Source organism: Meleagris gallopavo, chromosome 3 (genome assembly GCF_000146605.3).
Source record: "Meleagris gallopavo isolate NT-WF06-2002-E0010 breed Aviagen turkey brand Nicholas breeding stock chromosome 3, Turkey_5.1, whole genome shotgun sequence".
NCBI classification, from domain to species: domain Eukaryota; kingdom Metazoa; phylum Chordata; class Aves; order Galliformes; family Phasianidae; genus Meleagris; species Meleagris gallopavo.
The window spans coordinates 12,569,734-12,589,008 of NC_015013.2; the positions used below are offsets into that span (position 1 = coordinate 12,569,734).

Here is a 19,275-nt window from a genome sequence, read left to right on the forward strand (position 1 = left end):
TGGTTTCTCTCAGCTTTCACAGGTTCTGAAGTTCTTCTCTGTAAGAGTCAGAGATCAAAGGCCCAGGGTGCTGTTAGAAGCCACTCTGGATTTGCAAACCGCTTCTTGAATGTGCCCTGAAATCACAAGCTGAGTTAAAACAAGACTGCCTTCTCCAAAGCCACATCCCAGCCCCTGGACTATTGGATCCAAGTTTCTGCCTCTGCTCTGGCATTGATGCATGTGGCCACAGGCGAGGCACAAAGGGTGATCCCATGCCATGAACCATGGGGCACTTTGTCTCATCTCCAGCAGGGCTGATCTTGGTCCATCCAGCCCTGAAGTCATACGTCCCTGCTTCAGGACTGCTTCCTTATGTGAGCCTCTGTGCTTTGGCAACCACCTTCCCTGCAACCTTCTGAGGGTGCAGTTGGTGATGAATTTGAGGTGAGGGTGGATGGCCAGGCCAGGATGGCAGTGGGACAGCCTCAGACCCCGTTAAGCTGTGCTGGAGCATCATGGGCAACTTTGCAACATATCAACCCCGTATAAGAATCCATTCATAACACCTTCAGCCAAACACCTTAACAAGGTGTCTTGGGAGCACAAAAGCTGAACAAAGAGGCTGAACCTACAGAAGCTGTTAGGAAAAGTCAGGAGTTCATCTTTGAACGGTCCTTAGCTACAAGACTTCAGCAGTCTTCAAGCCTGATAAATAGGCCTCCCTCATCCCCGCTCATAATGCTAAGCAACCAAACACCACTTTGCTCCTTCTTTCTAACCAAAGAAATCTTGTCATCCTTCAGCTTAAACCATGGCTGTAGGAGGGCACATGAGGAGTTCAGCTCTGAGACTGGAATTATGTTTTAACATAAGGCATGATAAAGATGAATGTAGATGACAGGCATACAGAAATGCTGCAGCTTGTTGGTAAGCAGTCCATGATTACCATGGTTAGGCATAGCTGGCACAAGTGAGGAGATTCAGTGTTGCACTCTGCTCTTTGACTGTCGTTTTTTGCCTACATCCCATCTTAGGCACAAAAATCAATCCGCTTGCCTGTGAAACTGGTAATATAAAATTAGGGGATGGGGGCATTGTAAAATAAATAGATGAGTTGTGGTGTGCTGTAAAAAGGGTTAGCACAATTCAGAAGAGTCTATGTAGCACTCTTGGGAGGCTAAAAATACACACACAGACAACGTACTATACTGGCACTAAGGGTCTTGAAGGAGTGGAGTTTACTGAGAATCAAGAGATTCAATGTGCACTTACGTGGGACCCTCAGAAAACAGTATTTTACTTACAAACTAATCCATGAACCACCTGGGTTTGTAAAGCAGACACCAAATACATGAGCTAGAAATCACCTTCCCCTTTTGACAAGTTTGAATAACTGCTCAAAAAAGACAACCTGGCACTGTGGCTGTACAACAGAATGATAAAATGTGCTTACAGCAGGCACCTTCCTCACACATTTAACCAACTTTAGCTCAAGCATGCTGCTGACTTTTTAAGTTTCAAAACAGACAGATTTCTGCCACTGTGAGATGACAGAACATTTTACTGGGGTTTGGTAGTGTTTGAGTTGAGGCAGAGAAGCGTCTCGCATTCTGCACGAAGGCATCACCCTCTGCTGCTCCCAGCACTGGCAGGTGGGAATGTCCCACGAGACATGGAGGGAGATTTTCTTCCCTATGCAGACTGCACAAAGGAGGGTTACAACAGGTGTCTACCAACGTTTTTACCACAGTGGTTGAGAGCACTCTGGTCTATTAATTTATTTTCAAATCTTTGTCTGCCCATATTTATGTCGTGTTCTAAAAATAAGTAGCACCGTTAACATTTTGAATTTTAATTATCTCCTGAATATCTAAAAAGATAAGCTGGAAGGGAAACCCCCCCTGTGAACAGAAGTACAATCTAGTTACACGAGTGGAATGTATCAGAAAAAGTGAGTAATGAGCAGTGAGAAAGACTGTCTCATTTTGCAATTTTTACTTCATAAATTATCTGATTTGACATTCTGTGCTAAAAATCTGCTTATGAACCAAGAAAGGCGAGGGACATACGCCACTTGGTTGAAGCAGAATGTGTGGCCACAGAAATTCTGCTGCTTTAGGGCTGCAGCATGAGCCACCTCCTGCCACTGAGATGAAGACTCTTGTTTCTAGATCAACACCTATCTAGAAATAGGTACTCCTGGCTTCAGGTTGGAGTCTACACAGAGCTTTCTGGTTTTGTGCATTCACATCAGAACTGTATTAATTCCACTGCAGAGGTGCCATCTATGCACAGAAAGACACGGCGCACGAGTGCTAACCAAAGTTGTCCTCCCTACCTGCACACCCAAGACCAATTCAGGAGTTAGAGATAACTCTTACCCTTAATAAATTAGTTCTTAATCTGTAACTTGCATTTAATGCATTTTTAATGAACCATGCTGAGTCTATCAACTCATTTTATTTAGGAGTTTTTGCCTGGGACTGGCAATGAATATTTTATACTGAAGTTATTTCACAAGAAAAAGGCAAAATGGTGCCAAGACAGGCTATAAAACTAAGCATGTGTTAATAGCATCTGTTATAAATAAGGCTGGATTCCACTTTCCATTGTCTTACTCTTTTTTCCTCAAGTTGTTTAAATTTTCCAATTCAAAAGGAATTTGGCTTAAGGTTTTCCTTACTCGGCCTTGACCTCAAAGAGGACTGCTTGCAGAAGAGTTGTACAGAATCTATTAGGAGCCTTTAAATAGTGAGAGCACAAGGGAAAAGGAACACAGACTTCTCCTTGGACATTCAGACTAGAAAAAATTAGGTGTAAAAACGAACCTCTTCAGTCCCCCACTGCCTGATCCCAAAAATAAACTGCAGCAGCTCTGTTTGTGCTGCTAATCCAAACGCAGCATGAGACCCTCTGTTCCCAATGAAAGATGTAGCAAAGTGTGTTAAGTTACTCATCAACACACGTTATTTCAAAGGACTTCAAGGATGTGTCAATGACTATCCAAATGAAAGCCATCTTGGGCCAAGTCATACTGAAAGAAGTATTTAATTTAGATGCTGTACAACCTGCTCAGAAAAAATGCTATCTTGGACATAGACTCAAAAGATTTCAGAGCTTCAGAGCTCAAACAGCACAAAGAGAAGGGAAGCTGAATTGCATACATTTTCTCTTTAAACTGTGGCCAGAATTGTTTATCCACTGAAAAGGTAAAGACAGAAGTGGCTATCATGTTCCCTAGTGAAACTGTGCTCTGTAATTCCCACTTTTCCTTTTTATTCCATGCAAATAAACTCCTAGTGGTACTGCAAAGTCAGAAAACAAGCAGTCAACCACATGAAGCCAAAATAGTCTTATAAGTAACATAGCTTGTGCAAAATTATTTTGCCTATAATTACCCATGTAGCACTTTTTATGGCCTCCTCCAAAAATCTTAAAATAATGTCAGATGTTAACACTGCAGAAGCCCTTGTGAGTCTACAAGCATTCTAATATGGGCACACATCATACTAACATCTAATACAGAAGAATATGAACACTGCTAATGAAGATACAACAGGGAAATTTGCCTTTTTCTTTATAGAAAAAATATATAAAAAGGCTGCAACATAAATAGAGATGATTTTCTTGACTTGTAAATTAACCAGATTATCTCCTAAAGTTTTTAAAACAAACTTAAAAAACACAGTGACTTTTATTGTCCCCTTCCCCTCCTTTTTTTTTGGATATAAGTCATTATCCAAAGCTTTTCCATGTACATGGCTACGTGGCCAAAAGGGCCAGAAGAACCAAGAGTAACATCCTATTTGAAGTCTATCATCACACTTAACAAGTCTCCAAATATTTCCAAACTATGTGGAAACCTAATTCTAAGCAATATTCCTTTCATATTAGTTAAATATGCCCACGTGGCACAACATATGCCTCTTTCGACAGTATCACAGCCTGTTACTAACTCCTGTATGATACTAAAATTATAAGCACCATGCAAGAACTACTGTTCCTAACAGGAAGAAAGAGGCTGACTGGCAGTGTTACTTACCTAAAGGTCCCTCTTTTTGTCGGGACAAGATGCATCTAACCAATCAGATCCAGTGAGAAATGCTTTACCAATGTTAAAAGTTTCAGATCTGAATTTTGCAGCACAGACTTCAGGAGAAGCACTTCGTCAATCTTTCAGTTTCAGCGTATTCTGATGAGGTCTGGGATCTCTTCTAACTTTTAAGGGAAAGTTTCACGCTCAGAAGAACAAAACAACAGTACATTCATAGTACGGAGGACATGTCATGCTTTCATTGCTCGCAAGAGTCCAAAAAACTATTTCAATTGATGCAGTATTTGCATCAATCACTACAATCAATACTATAACAATATTTTCAGGAAAACTACAGTACTTTATGTATATTTTAGCAGGACAGGGCCAAGGAAGTGGGCTAGAGTTGACTGAAATGCCAGCTGGCAGCAGGTCTGGAAGTATAAATACTTTGTGTAGCACTGTCTCTGATGGTCAGATGAAACCATGACCAAACATTTTGATCTCAGTGTTCTCCTCTTCACAAGGCAAAAGAGTATCTAGGAAACTGCAATTTATTACCATCTTTTGGAAAAATAGATAATATCTATGTATCACTGCACAATCAAACTCAAAAGGAGTTAAATCTATAAATAATTTTTCATAGCGCTTTGTCTAGCTAAATTTTAGATGTTTGCAGGTAAGGGAAATTCTAAATCTCACTCCGTAGGCTCAGCAGAGAGCTCCATAGATCTTCTTCTACTATCATCTGGATTATCTGGGTTATTTTATTTTTTTAATAAAATCTTTAATTTTCATTACACCTTCTTTTATATCAACAATCTTGTTCCTTCTTTTTTTCCTGAACATATGTAAGGGTATTGAACTCTAGTAGAATCAGGATAAACAATGGCTAAGTTCTTTTCTTTTAGCTCCATGCTTTGTAGTTTTTATCCCCATCTCTCTATACGACATGCTATTATTTCATAGATGCTTCTTTAGTTCTGGAAGACAAAAGGCTGTCTGCATTGAAAACAAAAAAATCTCACCTTTAACAGTCACACATCACTGCTACAGTGAGAAGTGCCCCCATAAAGCATAATCTTACAGCACCCCAAGCACAGATGTCTCGTTTCCTTCTCTATTGCCATACGGTGAAATTAAATTAAACTAGTTGAGCTCTGGTTCTTCATATGCAACTAGAGGAAGATGCAAGGGGTTTAGGCACAGGATACAACTGTCTTGATCCTCAAATGGTGGGCAGACTTTTAACACTTGAAGGAGATCTGAGCAAGGAGCCTCAGGTTTGTTCACATTGCTTGAAATTCAGCACATGCATGAAACTTACCAGGGCTGTGGTACTTTCAATATCTTCAGCTCAAAATTGATTTCAGTTTTTTTTAGGAAGGTGGACAAAATGTACTATCAGCACATTCCATAAATATATTTTCCAAACAGCATCGATTTAAAAAATAACTATCTTGCGAGTGAGAAGGGACAGTATTTCATCCTTATTTTATGCTATATTTTTGATCCATTTCATTAAGTTACCTTCCAGATACATAGTGTAATGAATTTCCCTTTATTTTTTCCACCATTTTTATTTAAGCATTTTTTCCTCTATTTTCCTCCCATGCCCATTTCATTATACTCATACCATTTTCTGTTCTTTTTTATTATTATTTCTTTGGTTTTATCCTAAGCTATTCATGGTTATGGTTATTCAAAATAAATGTTGAAATATAGAATAACAGGAGAATGCTTCAACATCTCCAGGGACTGAATATTTCAGCAATACTGAATCGTTGAATTTTCCTTTAAAACTTTACTTATTTTTAGCAAGGTATTTTACAACCTTATTTACTTCATACATTTTTCTTTTGAAAGAGAAATAATGCTTTCCAGGTTTCTATATCAGTGTCCTTTTTCTTCTTCTTCTTTTTTTTTAAATTTGAATATTCTTTATATTTTCTACAGGTCCAGTGTTCATATAGTAATTCACTTTTCTCTTGTACTGCTTTTTTCAGTGCTTACCTTTGCTTTAAATGTCAGACCTTTCACTTCTGTACTTTAATTTCCTTATTGCCTCCCTTTTCTCTGAGAGCCCTCTGTATTTTGATGTGGTCTCCCATCCTTTTCCATGTCCGATACTATCTTTACACCTTTTTTTTTTTTTTGTCAAAGCCACTCTGTTCACTACTTCTTTTTTTCTGAGGAAATGCAGCAACCTGCTGTACCTCAGCTATGAAGTCCTCGCAGCCCCAACTCTCCTTCCACAGACATGAACTTTAAACTTATTCTGTTTCTTCTTTAATTCTTAAAGCTGGATTCATGAAGATCTGGTGCTCTGACTTGGCCACCAGCATTTACCTCTAATCAGATTGAATTCAAGCAGTGCTTTGATTCTTCATGTGATTTTTGTTTGCTCTTCGTGACATGTTCCTCAGTGTACTTCAGTAAGGCAACTGAACACCAACATCTGAAAGATTTCAGGTTTTAAACACAAGCAACAAGGTGATGCAACAGGGAGAATGATGTTACAATAAAAAATGCCCAAACCTCTACTATGTTAGCACAGGGAATAAGTTAAGTTTTCAATACTTATGAGCAGCTCTAATACAGATTTAGAAAATGTAGAGCCTTGTAAACTTCATAAAGAAACCACGTTTCTTGGAAAGCAAGGAATTCAGGAAAAGCATATGACCATCTTTCTCAATATTTTATTATTTTGAAGGTAATCCTATACAATTGAACAAATTACTTCAGTTAATATCAGGAGCTGAGACTATGACCAGCTTCAAATAGACAACATTTAAAAAAAACAACACTGCTTTAGATGTCTAATGGCTCACCCCGTTAATCCAATAATGACATATGTTTCAAACAAAAAATGACATAAATTTCAAACTTCCATTCAACACTATTATTACATACACACCATTTTTAACAAGTAAATACATCAGTATCAAGCTGCCTTTCACAGCATTTCATAATTACTGGAACTGCATGTTATATTTTTAAAGCGCGTAACTGGACTGGCAAAAGACAAAAGCTGACATAATTGAAAACTCAATGCACAGTTTCTGCAACTACAGAAAGAATACATCATTTCTGTATGGTGTACTTAATGTGTGATTTCAGTTTTAAAATTAAACCCACCCCATGCCACAAGACTGCTTTATATTAGTTGCTTCCTCCATGTTTTATCAAGTCTCAAAATGAAAGTCAGTGTCAAATCTGGTCCTGCTTCTTTGTTGGGAAGACAGCTCATAAACTTTGTGTAACTGTAAGCTAATAGCAGCAAAACTGTTCTTGTCCTGTTCACCTCCAAACAAATTCAATAACTGGGAGGAAAAGCGGACTGAATAACAAGAGAGAAGGGGAAGACAGTGGTAGAAAGACTGTAAGAACAAGAAGAGACAACAAGAATGAGAATTAAACAGCAAAAACAATGACATATTGTGCTCCACCTCAGCTTACTTAGCACACAGTCAGAAGTACTTACTATTATAGTTCTTAATACTAAAGAATCTAAAGAACATTTTAAAATATTCTCAAATATTCTTAACAGCATCTACCAATCTCAAACTCAGAGCACTCTTCTGTTAATGGTCAATGACAGGAAAGCTTATTTCAATTGTGAAGGTTAACACCAATACTCAAACAGAAGGAAAACACTAAAGATAGAGGAAGATTTGTCTAGATAAAAAGAAAAAAGAAAATAAAAGCCTTCCAAGAAATCAGACTTAATGACCACTGCAACTTTAGATGACAGCAGGAAAACAAGTTGATAATTGTTAAGCACAGTAGTAGTAGTGTTCTCCAGCATACTGTATCTGGATACTTATTAGTCACCTGTAGGGTGTAATCTTTACAGCATACTTCTCAATAATTTGCAGAAGCTGAGTCTTCCAGTCATTTACATTAGCAATGCTCTACATCTAGAAAGTAACAGATTGAAACACAGAGCAGCACGTGTAATACTAAAATTTAAGGTGACAGTTGCTAAAAATACATTCAAATATTTTTAACAAATGAAACTGAGATTACAGCATGTAAATAAATAAAGATTTCTTCATGAACATACAGCCAAGAAGAGTGCATGTAAACAAAACTTAGTCCCTTCCACCGAATGAAATACAGTAGACAGAAAACTATTTTGTCAAGATAATTACGAACAGAACTCTCACTCAGCAGGATACCTCATGCCATTACTCGGAGTTGGATCTCCTCATTTCTTTTTCAATGAAATTCCTTCTGATTTCCTCGGGGTCTTCAAAGGAATCAAAGTAGTACAAAAAAATGGGTGATGTTTATTGGTGTTCGTCTGTGGAGCTCCCTGTATTGTGTCGACGTCTATGTTTTTATCATTGCTGATGAAGAAGTTTGAAAACAGGTCAGCTGCAAGTGCATGCTGCTTTTAAATTTGTTTAGCAGCTCTTCTAATAACCTGTAAAAAGAAATTATTTACAACTTTTGCAGATTCCGAAAAGTGAACAATTGCAAAAAATTTTGACTATTCTGTCTGTGACTTCAAATACATTGCCTGCTTAAATAAAGTGCCTAAAATTAGATCAGGTTTAAATACCCGAATCTTACAGGTATTGAGAAATACAGCAACTATGTTGGAATGATGTGTGATGAGAGAAGGGGACACAACTACACAGATTTCATCGAGGCTATAAAATAGGCCTTTATATGCCTTTCCATCCTCGTGAAGATCATTTTCCTTAAAGAAATACATATGCAAACTACAATGGCAAAATAAACAGTAAAGAGGATCATACAATACTGATGTAAGAAAACTGTCAGACTATGTGCCATAAAACCTCTATCCCTATTACAGCTAAGGCTTTTGGCTTGCAGTTGAATTGTGAATGTGAGTTATACAACTTGCCTTTGGGAGGTATTCCACAGATTTCTGTTAAGGATCATGGCTGAAAGATCAGAAATGGAATGGCTGTTCCAGGGGAATTATTAATTCACTGGCAAACACATACCTTTAACCTTTCTAGATAACAAAGTATGTGTGAGCTCATTTTGGAAAACAGCAATAATTTGTAGCCAAAAGGGTACATGGTACAATGGATGATATTTATTATAATTCTCAGACTGCAGTTTTGATTACTACACAGCTAGTAATAAAATAAATTACACAGAATGTCAATAAAAAAAAACAAAACAAGAACAACTTGCACCACAAAAATCAGTATCTGCTTCTTCAGAAAGCCCTTTGGAAGATCCATACGGACACATTCATCATTTAGTATCACAGTCACGACTGAATAGACAGAAACAATCAGCTCTAAATCAGTGCATAAATGTGTATTATTTTACATAAATACACGTAGATTATAATGAGCTGTGTGGGATGATGACAATTGACTTCTAGCAACCTGAGAAATGCAACAAGTTTTATGCTGTATAAGGCTCAGAATTCTGTGACAAATGTAAAAATGAAGTAGTTCTTGATTCTCATCTGTTCTACAAAGCTCACATACTTCTGACTAAGGAAAAAAAAATCAAAAACCAAACAACCCTACAGGTGTTGTGGAAAGTCTGAGTTGAAAGGACTGTCTCAAAACTCATTCCTGTCTTTAATTAGGCTCAGTAAGGCAGCAAAAAGGTATCTTGAGACTTCTTATGTCTTGTGAAGAGTAGTTTTGAATAGACAGAAGACATCTGGGAAAAGACGGTTTGCGGACCACGGGTTGTACAAAGAAGCTCTATTTTTTTTCTAATATACTTATGACAAATCTATCCTACTTTTACCGTATTATTCTTTACTAAGCTATTCTTGCAAAATAAGCTAACAAATACTACATTTAATGCAGTGCAGCAGCTTGGTTCTCAAAGTTTGCTATGTTGGGGAAGTAAGAACCCCAAATGCCTCCTCCTGATGTTAAGAAAGAAGACTCTTCTTGTTTCCAAAATGAAGCAAGCCAGTTTTGAGAGTTGCCCAAATATCAGCCACCAAAATTTTGCACTTTGTTACTTGGTATTTTCTTTATTGCTGCTAAATTCAGTAAGACAAGACAATAGACCTCACAGAAACAAAGGTCAGCATGGAAAGCTAAAATGAACTGAAATTATAATATAAACATAAAAGTACAGAGAATTGATAAGACTAGAATGAGAAAGTGACATATGCTACAAAGCCATTAGTCCTCTTTATAAATTAATAGGCCACAATGAACAAGTATTTAGATAATTTTTAACACTATTCAGAGAGCCTTCTACACTGTAAATCCAAAGGGTCAAATACAGTGAAAGTTAACCCTCTTCTAGTAAAGCTCTGATATGAAGGTAAATAGCAACGTCTCCAGAAAGCAGAAGAAAGACGAGAAGGTGCAGTATACTCACTTTTTGTCAGCTCCACTTGAGATCTGAGGCAAGGCTTCCAACGCTTGCTTAAAGCTTGAGCTGTAAGGAAAACAAAAATACTCATATTCCCCTGGTACAAGTCTCACCTTTCAGCTTCCCTCTATCACTTCATGGAAATACACGCTCTTTTAGCCCTTCTTATTTCAATATACAACAGAATGTTAACTTGGCACTTGACATTCATGTGCAAATTAAACAAAGTGGCCATGGGCTCAAGCAGGTCTCTCAACTCTCCTAACATGAGGTAAAACAGACACAAACAGAAGATGTTCAATCCGCCACTGATTTAAAACAGTGCCTGACACCTCAGACCCTTGAAGAATTACAGATAGCTGCTAGGCTTGTGCCTAGAACATAGTGAAGGTCTTCTAGTCCAATCCTCCTCTCACATTAGGGACAACTTTGAGGGTACGGAGATTTTCTGGGGCCAAGTCAAATTCTGAGCATCTTCATGGAAGGCATTTCCACACCTCTCTGAGCAACAAATGTGGAATAGAAGAGCAAGGAATGATGCAACTCCTGCACAAATTGATATAATCTTCTCAACAACATTAAAATGGTGCCTTCATGCCCACTATTACCAGAGAAGAGTCCAGGAAAATAGAGACATTTATGAAGCTCCAGCTTCCACAATTCAATCTGCTGAATCATATATGTATATATATCTATATCTATCACAGCAATTTCATTTTATCCAGTATGAGCTGGTGCCAAATAGCTTACATTTATGTCTACATCACTGTCAGGCACTCAGAACAGGAAGCAGGTTTTTTGAAATTGAAATCAGTGACACCACAGAATATCATCATATGTCTTTATGAGGGCCTCAAGTCCTGTAATGCCTCCTACAAAATACTGATCAGATAAGAAGATTAAATTGAAATCTGTGTTAATCCTACCAAAAGTGTAGGCAATTGAAAAAAACAATGAATGAACATGCCCATATTCAGTCCCAAAAATACTCACTCAGAAACTTCAATTAATCAGCATTACTCAAAACTGCTGACAGCTATCATGGTTTGTGTTTTTACGTGCCTTGACTGCATCAACCACTGATGCTGCTAATGCTTTTCTTTCTCCATTACACTACCGTATGTGTGAGCATGTCCTCCAGTACTTATCTGTGGTCTTGCACCTCACTGACAAATTCTTAAAAGCCTTCTGAAGGTTTTCATTCTAACAGTGTAAAGCTGAATTTATTCTCTTTCATGAGGTCTGTCAAAAAGGAGGAGGATAGTATACAAGCTTGTGGAAAGCCCTATTCTCCATGTGCTTATAAGGGGATCCTACCAGTGTCTGGTTCTACACCCTCCTTGAAGTGCCTGGCAGACTCTCTGTGGTGTGCTTTAAGACAAATTGGATAAAACTCAGTGACGACTGCTTTTGCTATTACACCAGTTTCCTTAGCAGGTCAACTAAGAGGATTGGATTTTTTTCTACCTCTCATTTGGTAAGGACAAGGAATATCTGGTTTGTGTCAACAAATAGAAATCAACTGATAAACCTTTAGAAGTAATTAATTTTCCACATACATATGTAGTATAACACATACTTGAATCAATCTCTTGAAAATCCTTAATTTACATCACGTATTTTTGCACATTTACAAAAGATTCCACTACAATGAAATAGTAGAAAGTGTAGCAGCACTTACTTGCTGTCAGGAGTTAGGTATATGGCCACCGTATCCTTCAAAGCACAGATTTCGAGTCTCGCCTAAAGACACAAATACAAATACTGAAACAATGATATAACGTCTTCTGATCAAGAGAATGCCATTATCCCAAGACTCCATCTTTCTTAGAAGTAAAATCTAAAACATGCTACAGTTGTGAGTAGCCTCAGCCTGTAACAGTTCATTTCCTGTATTTTTGGTTGCCACACTGCTTCGTCAGTTAGGAGACTGCAATAAGGAACAATTTCATACTTTTGATTCAAGTCAAGACTGTACAAAACAGTTTGTACAGTCACTATGCAGCAGTCTAAAAACATTGGTTTGTCTCCCAGTAACAGTAATAAAGCTTTGATTTTGCTCTGTCTTTTCTGTTCTGAGATAGGAAGGGAGAAGGATCTTAAAAAAAAATCTTAAAAAAAAAAAGAAAGAAATAATACAGTGAGCTTGACTTTTCACTGAATGGCTTGCCCAGGGAGGAAGGAAACAGGAGTACAAAAGTCTGTCAATATATGTTTTATTCTTGGCTTTGCTGTTGAATTTATTTTTTTTCCATCAGATGAGGAAGTAGAATGGTTCTGGTCTGCTTCTTGCCTGTCACCTGATGGGCACACAAGCTTGGGGATGTCTAGGTACATGGCAAGGGGTTGAAGCCAGATGATCTTTAAGGTCCACTCCAACCTCAGCCATTCTGTGATTCTGTGATGATTTTCACCTTGACCATCCTCCACCATACATAATGGTAGACAATGAAATCAAAGATTAAACAAACTTCTTAGATCTTCCTTCAGTCTTTGAAAAATAACTGTTCTCATCACAGAAGTTTTATGTGAAACAAAAATATTCTGAAAGTGATCAAGCATTTCATTTAAATGATAAATTGAATTTCATCCAAATTCAGATTCAGTTCTTGTTCGTCATGAAGGTACAATTTACAATTTAATCCAGTTAGTAATTACAGATCTATATTTAAACCAAATTTATATTTATATTACTTTTCCAAAACAAAACTTTTATAGTGCAACATAACACTTAATTCTGATTTCAATTAAAACTTTCGGCTTTTATGTCTTCTCCTTATCTCTCCCCTAGGTAGAAAGCCAAGAGATTAATACTTTTTTCTTGTGCCAGAACATTCTGGCACAAAATACAAGATAGCTACCCACCAATTTTATACCCATAAGAAATGCTTTCTCACCACAGAATGTTTCACCTTTTTCTGTATAATGCTCCAAGCAGAACAGTCTGGGACTTGAGAATCAAGTCCTACACATGAGATTCTGGAGTTTTTCCTAAGTTCTAGGAGATAGCAGTAGAATGTCCTGAGTTGGAAGGCATGCATAAGGATCACTAAGTCCAACTCAAGTATCGTGGGACAGTGTCACATTCTCAGGTTTCACAGCCTAAATAAACATGATGTGAAAGCAAATCCTGTGAAAATATGGGTTACTTGATGTGGATATACAGATTCAGACTTGTTTTAGGGAACAGATCTCTTCATCAATCTGACCAGGCCTAGATCACTCCCATGCTGCTGTTGTCTGCCTTGAGTGACAGATTTTCAGTGTTCAGAAGAACAGAAAAGGAACAGAAATTTAGAGAAGGGAGAGAAATTCCTTTCATTTATGGGTCGAGGCAGCGAGTTCATATGATGGGTCAGCTTGTCAAACAAAAATGATATACAGATATCTCTGCTGCTGTTCACTGGCATTGTTTTAAACTAGCAGTAAATCTTATTTGGCTGCCATCTTCCTATGTTAATTGTCTGTCACATGCAATTACTAACAGCAGTTGGAAAATAAGGCTTTCATTTGGTTACTTATTTTCCCATGATAATGTAAGAATGCTGACACAGATAATAAAAAATGGGGGTCAGGTATTCCTGCTTGTTACAGTGACAGTAATCATTAAATCAATGGGATTTGCTTTTTAATACTTATTTTTTTCAATCTTTCTTACAGAATCCTTTAAAACTTATTCAGTAGTAAATACAACTACCAGTTCTGTCACAAATGAAGAGGGCTGTGTAAGAGTATGTGTTGTACAGAAATAGTGACCAGTTCTGCTGAGACCTACAGGATTCTACCCCTATTGCATATTCAAGATTTTAAATGTCAAAATATCATAAAATTGTTCCTTTTCTCTTTAAAACAAAACTGTGATGAGACAAAGATAGTTCATTAGCATTTCAAGTAGGTATCACTATGGTACTTTGGGCAGCTTGATGTAGCAACAGATGCTTCTGCCCATGGCAGAGTGGTTGGACTAGATGATCTTCAAAGGTCCCTTCCAACTCAAAACCCTTCTATGATTTTATAATGCTTTTTATCTTATAAGATATGGGTAACCCTTTATGCACTTAGATATAAAGACAATGCTAAAATATAACTAAACCCATGAACTAACATCCCAAAGGAACTCATCCATAAATCTTAAAAGAAGTTGCAGTCTCCTAATCTTTTACCTTGTTTTCACTGCTACAAAAAATCCAACAAATACGCAGTTTATACTGCTCTGTTATTTTCTATTCTAAACTCCAATGCTTGACAGAACAAAGTATTCAGCTACCTGTAAAGCTCCATTTTTGCTGAACGATGAAACACACTGCATCAGCCGACTCAGTTCTTCAGAGACTGCTTCTACGATCTTTGACATTACCCGAGGAACTAAATCTTTGGAAATGGTAAACACCTGATTTTTATAAAATGAGAATTGTGAGTACATTACCCATATTAAAAGAAACATTTTATGAAGTAACATTTTATTAAAAAAAACATTAAGCACTTTGATTGAAAGGAAATGAAAAACATTAAGCGCTTTGATTGAAAGGATTGAAAGGTTTGTTAATGGACAAAGCAATTTCAAATCAAGAGGAACCCGAAGCATTTCTTTTGGCACTTGCCCCGTGCTCTGACCAATTACCTCTGTTAATAGCAATGTCAGTTATATAGTATATGATACTGCCAGTTTTCTCGCAATGCCTAAAAGCAGTGAGATACCAAAATATCTGCTCTCACATGATGCTTGCAGGTAGTCAGGTCACTGTAGATAGACTGCTTTGTGGATTGTACCAGACTGGGTGACTGACTGACCTGATTATGCATTCAGCACCATTTTAAAAAAGCATTTCACAATTTCTTTTAGAATCCTTTAGATGTGGCAAAGACTCAGCTGCACACTTGCCTCATCACAGTCAAATGGCAAGTGTCTGGATGCTCTTTGGTGGAGATGAGTCTTTGAAAGGGTTTGAGAGTACAATGGTGGCTTTTCATTCAGATATTTTTCCCCTACTGAGAGTTGCTAATTTCCAGGCAAAAACATACATGTTACTGTTTTTTCCATGCATTAAGACAACCCTCTAAACTATTTATTTGTACAACTTTTTAAAGTGATGCTTGGATCTGCCATTTGGGGTTCAGAATAGCAACTGCAACATAGCATCATCATTACCACAGAATTAAGTTTTTAGATCGAACCTGAAGTAACTGTCTTCCTTAAAGCTTACATTAAAGAAGTGAGAAATTGTTGGTGAATTAAAGTATGGTGTTCTACTTAGTACTGGAGAAAATGCAGGCCAAGAGACCGGAACATAGGAGGAAGTGAGATTATAGGTTAAACAGATCATGAACTTACAGGTGAAGATAAAGTTGCATCAAAATTGTATAAGGTTGGGAGAAAAGATGAGAAAAGATACTGACGATAATGTGACTAGAGTGCTAAAAGAAAGAAAATGAACTGGATAAAATTTTTTAAGAAATGCTTCCCTGATTTATGCTTTCAAAAGACCTAAAGAATTAAGTTGAATATTTTTGCTTGAATAATGTCAGACAAGGAAATGTAGTAATTAAAAGAAGATATCTGTACATGCATGCAGAAATAAATTTAAGGAAGCAAAAATGAATGTATGATTTCTTATCAACTTCCAGTGATTTCACAAATGAATTACATACTGGAGTCCTATAAGGTCCTTTCCAAAAGGGCAATTTGCGCCACAGATAAAAAGCTGATCACATATACGAGGGCTGCTCCGAAAGTATTGCCTCCACAATGTTGGTGGTATAGCTGTAGAGACTGAACTTTCTCACTGATACTCCATTACATGTTGTTGCTGTGTGACAGAGGGCAGCCGAGGGGCAGCCTGACAGAATGGTGACTGACATGGAAGTGCGTATGAAGCATAAGTGTGGAACTGAATTCCTTCAAGTGGAAAAAATGCACCCAATGGTGTTCACTGACACTTGCTGAATGTTTACAGAGACCAGCCAGTGGATGAGAGCACAGTGAGGCAGTGGGTGGTGCATTTCAGAAGTGGCAACAGTGCCAGTGGGTCACCTCTGTCGGTGCAGATGTTTATGGCAGGCTCTTGCTCATCACTGGTGAAAATGCAGAGCTACTGCTGATGATTGTGTTGAAAAATGTTGTGTTTTAGCTGACAATTTGCTCTATCAAATAGTCTTATTGCAGTTTTTGTATCTGTTGTAGTTTCCAGTGAATTAAATAGGAGGCATTACTTTCGGAGTGACCTACGTATACCACTGTTACCACTGCTAATTCAACACACAGCCTACTTTGTGTTTTGACCCCCACAAGCCGAGCAACTGACATACTTAGCGGTACAATGAAAAAAAACCCAACACAATAATTTGTAAAGGGGTCATCTTAATCAGCAACAAATACCACAGAGCAATTCAATACAGCATACTAGGAACACATGTACAAATTTTCTACTGAGAAGAGAGTATTTGTGCCCCTAACAAGTATTCTTGATGTTACTATACAGAATCCAAGGAAAAAAAAAAAAAAGTTCTCAGCAACAGTGAATCATCACAAATTTGCAATACAATGTCCTTATTTTGATTTCAGTTAAACTTGAATTCAAAGGCAGGAAAACAGTTTTCTTTCCACTTCAGATAATGCTTGCTGTTCAGCTGATGGTTAATTTTTGCTGTTTCAAACTACAGAAACTCACAGCCTTGTGAACTAAACTTAAATCTTATGCAGCTAAGAGAATTTTGCCAGAAAACTGTGTAAATGGGAGTTTCATCTTGACACACATTTTCATATTTCTGCAATATTTCACACATCAAAATTTATGAAGCAACACTCTATTTGGGCCAAGGTCAGTATCAGTCTCAATGAAGCCAGTAAGGCAAGTGCACCTTTCTGCAGCAGAATTTTAATAAGAATGTCTGTTAACAGGATTAGCTAAATAAGTCACAGGTGGCTCTGAATCTACAAAGCTCATTTTTATTAATTTTAACTATGCTGAAAAACTGCAATAACAAATGCCATGTTGTTTCTTTGTTTTGTTTTGTTTACTTCTTTATTATGAAGCATTTGGTAAAATCATCAGCGCTTGCGTGAAAACTGCTGTAAGTATAGACTGAAAATCAAGCAAAAATATTAGGAGTGATAAAAGTAACTTTTTTGAAAATATTTAATTTACTATGATTTTTTTTTTTTTATTTAAGGAGGAGTAAAACAAAAACCTGAAGTGAATCTTATCAGGTTTTAGATATATGTGGGAGTTAGAACAGCTACGTTAGTGATATTTTTGAGGTATTTCTGATAATATATAGTAATACAATTACAAACACATAATGCCATGAACAACAGTAATCTGAAACACTCTTGTTGGTCAGAAAGAAGGAGCTTACAGAAGAAGCTGCAATTTAAGGCACTGTAGAAGACTGCTGCACATTACCATAAAAGACCAAATAACTGCAACTCTACAAGCTGATTAATTTATAAGATATATTTTAATATACACTCCCTATCTTGAGCCACTGTGTACCTAAGTATTTTGAAGCCTGTGTCATACAGAGACTGCAAAGATTTGTGTTTAGCTTTCCACTTTTTACTGTATATACAAGAATATGACATACACATTGCCTTTTCACTACAAATGATATATATTGAAAATTTCTTTGAAAGTGATACACAAACTTTTCTCTGTTTGCTGTGCAAAATAAAGTTAATGAGAGAAAGTGAGTATTATCTTCATCTCTTTCTCTCCCTCTTCCTCTCTCTGTCTCTCTCCTTGCCCTGTATGGAAAGGGAAGAACTCTGCTTTAGATTTTGGCTTTCTTCTTCAGAGAGTGGAAAGAATAAAGTATCCAAAATGAATAACAGAGTGTCACCGAGGATAAACAGGAACTGTTCATCACTTTCTGCCTTTAAAAAAGTTAGCAGTTTCATAAATTGATTGGCTAAAACTAACCCAAAGCACTTATACCAATAACAAAGATAATTCAACAGATGGATGATTTTCAGAAATATGAAAGACGGAATTTACCAAGCACAGTACACTGAAATTATTTGTATGAATGTAAGCATCAAACAATCTGAAGTTGTCTCACCTCTGCATGCACAGCAATGATATTCACTAACGCTTCTTTCAAATAGTTTCTGACACCTGAAAATAAAAACAAAAAAGGTAATTAATTACTTTCATTCTGTTGTCTCAACAAAGTCATAACATTCTCCTGTTCAATACTGTACTTTTTTTTTCATTCCTTTCACTAGTACTTTTGCAATCAGAGGTAGAAAGAGAAAGTTCCATAGCCACACCACTAGTCTATTTCCTTTTTCAAATCAAATGGAGAAAGGCACATTTCCCTACAGCAAAAGCAGGTTCCTGTTTCAGTATTCTTCTTTGGCAACCCAATTTCACCACTGTGCAATTTAATAAAAACCTAGCATCATTAAGAAATAACTTCTGGATGTCTTGCTGGAAGACGTACTGTGGCAGAGAACATGCACGACAATTTGGTAAAGTCTAAGGAAATGGAAGAAAAGGGTTTACATACAGTAATCATCATGAAAGTGTCACTACTTTATAGTTTTATATCATTACATAAACAACTGTATATTATTATTGTAGATGGAAATAGCAAGGATTTTTGTTTCTCTGAAGGTGCTTCAGAAGATATTACTCATGACAGTTTATAAGAAGATGTCACACCTTTCTTAGTAGAAATTTCCTCTTGGGGAAGGTGAAGAAGTCAAGCAATTTATTTACCAAACATATGAAATGGTTGTCAAGTTAGACAATACTTTGAACAGGAGGACATTCAGCAGGGTATGCTTCACAGTTAGGACAGGCTCTGATTCCCCTATGCCACTGTGGATCTGGAGTAACTTTGCAGAACTAGATTCCAGGTCTGGAAGATCTAAAATGGGCAACAATCTAAAATTTGCCTCAACTGCTTTTCTGGTGACTCAC

General features: G+C 37.1%; 1 protein-coding gene across 1 annotated transcript in view; it reads right to left on the minus strand.

The window, feature by feature from the left end:
* Window positions 1-6,694: 6,694 nt before the first annotated feature.
* Window positions 6,695-19,275, minus strand: part of EXOC2 (exocyst complex component 2) — a 117,457-nt gene continuing 104,876 nt past the window's right edge. The window contains exons 23-27 of the mRNA XM_003204773.4: window positions 18,410-18,465; window positions 14,619-14,741; window positions 12,033-12,094; window positions 10,358-10,417; window positions 6,695-8,444 (exon numbers count right to left, since the gene is read on the minus strand). Of these exons, the coding sequence (XP_003204821.1) occupies window positions 8,351-8,444; window positions 10,358-10,417; window positions 12,033-12,094; window positions 14,619-14,741; window positions 18,410-18,465 (395 nt within the window). The 3' untranslated portion in view covers window positions 6,695-8,350. The remainder of the gene's footprint in view (window positions 8,445-10,357; window positions 10,418-12,032; window positions 12,095-14,618; window positions 14,742-18,409; window positions 18,466-19,275) is intronic.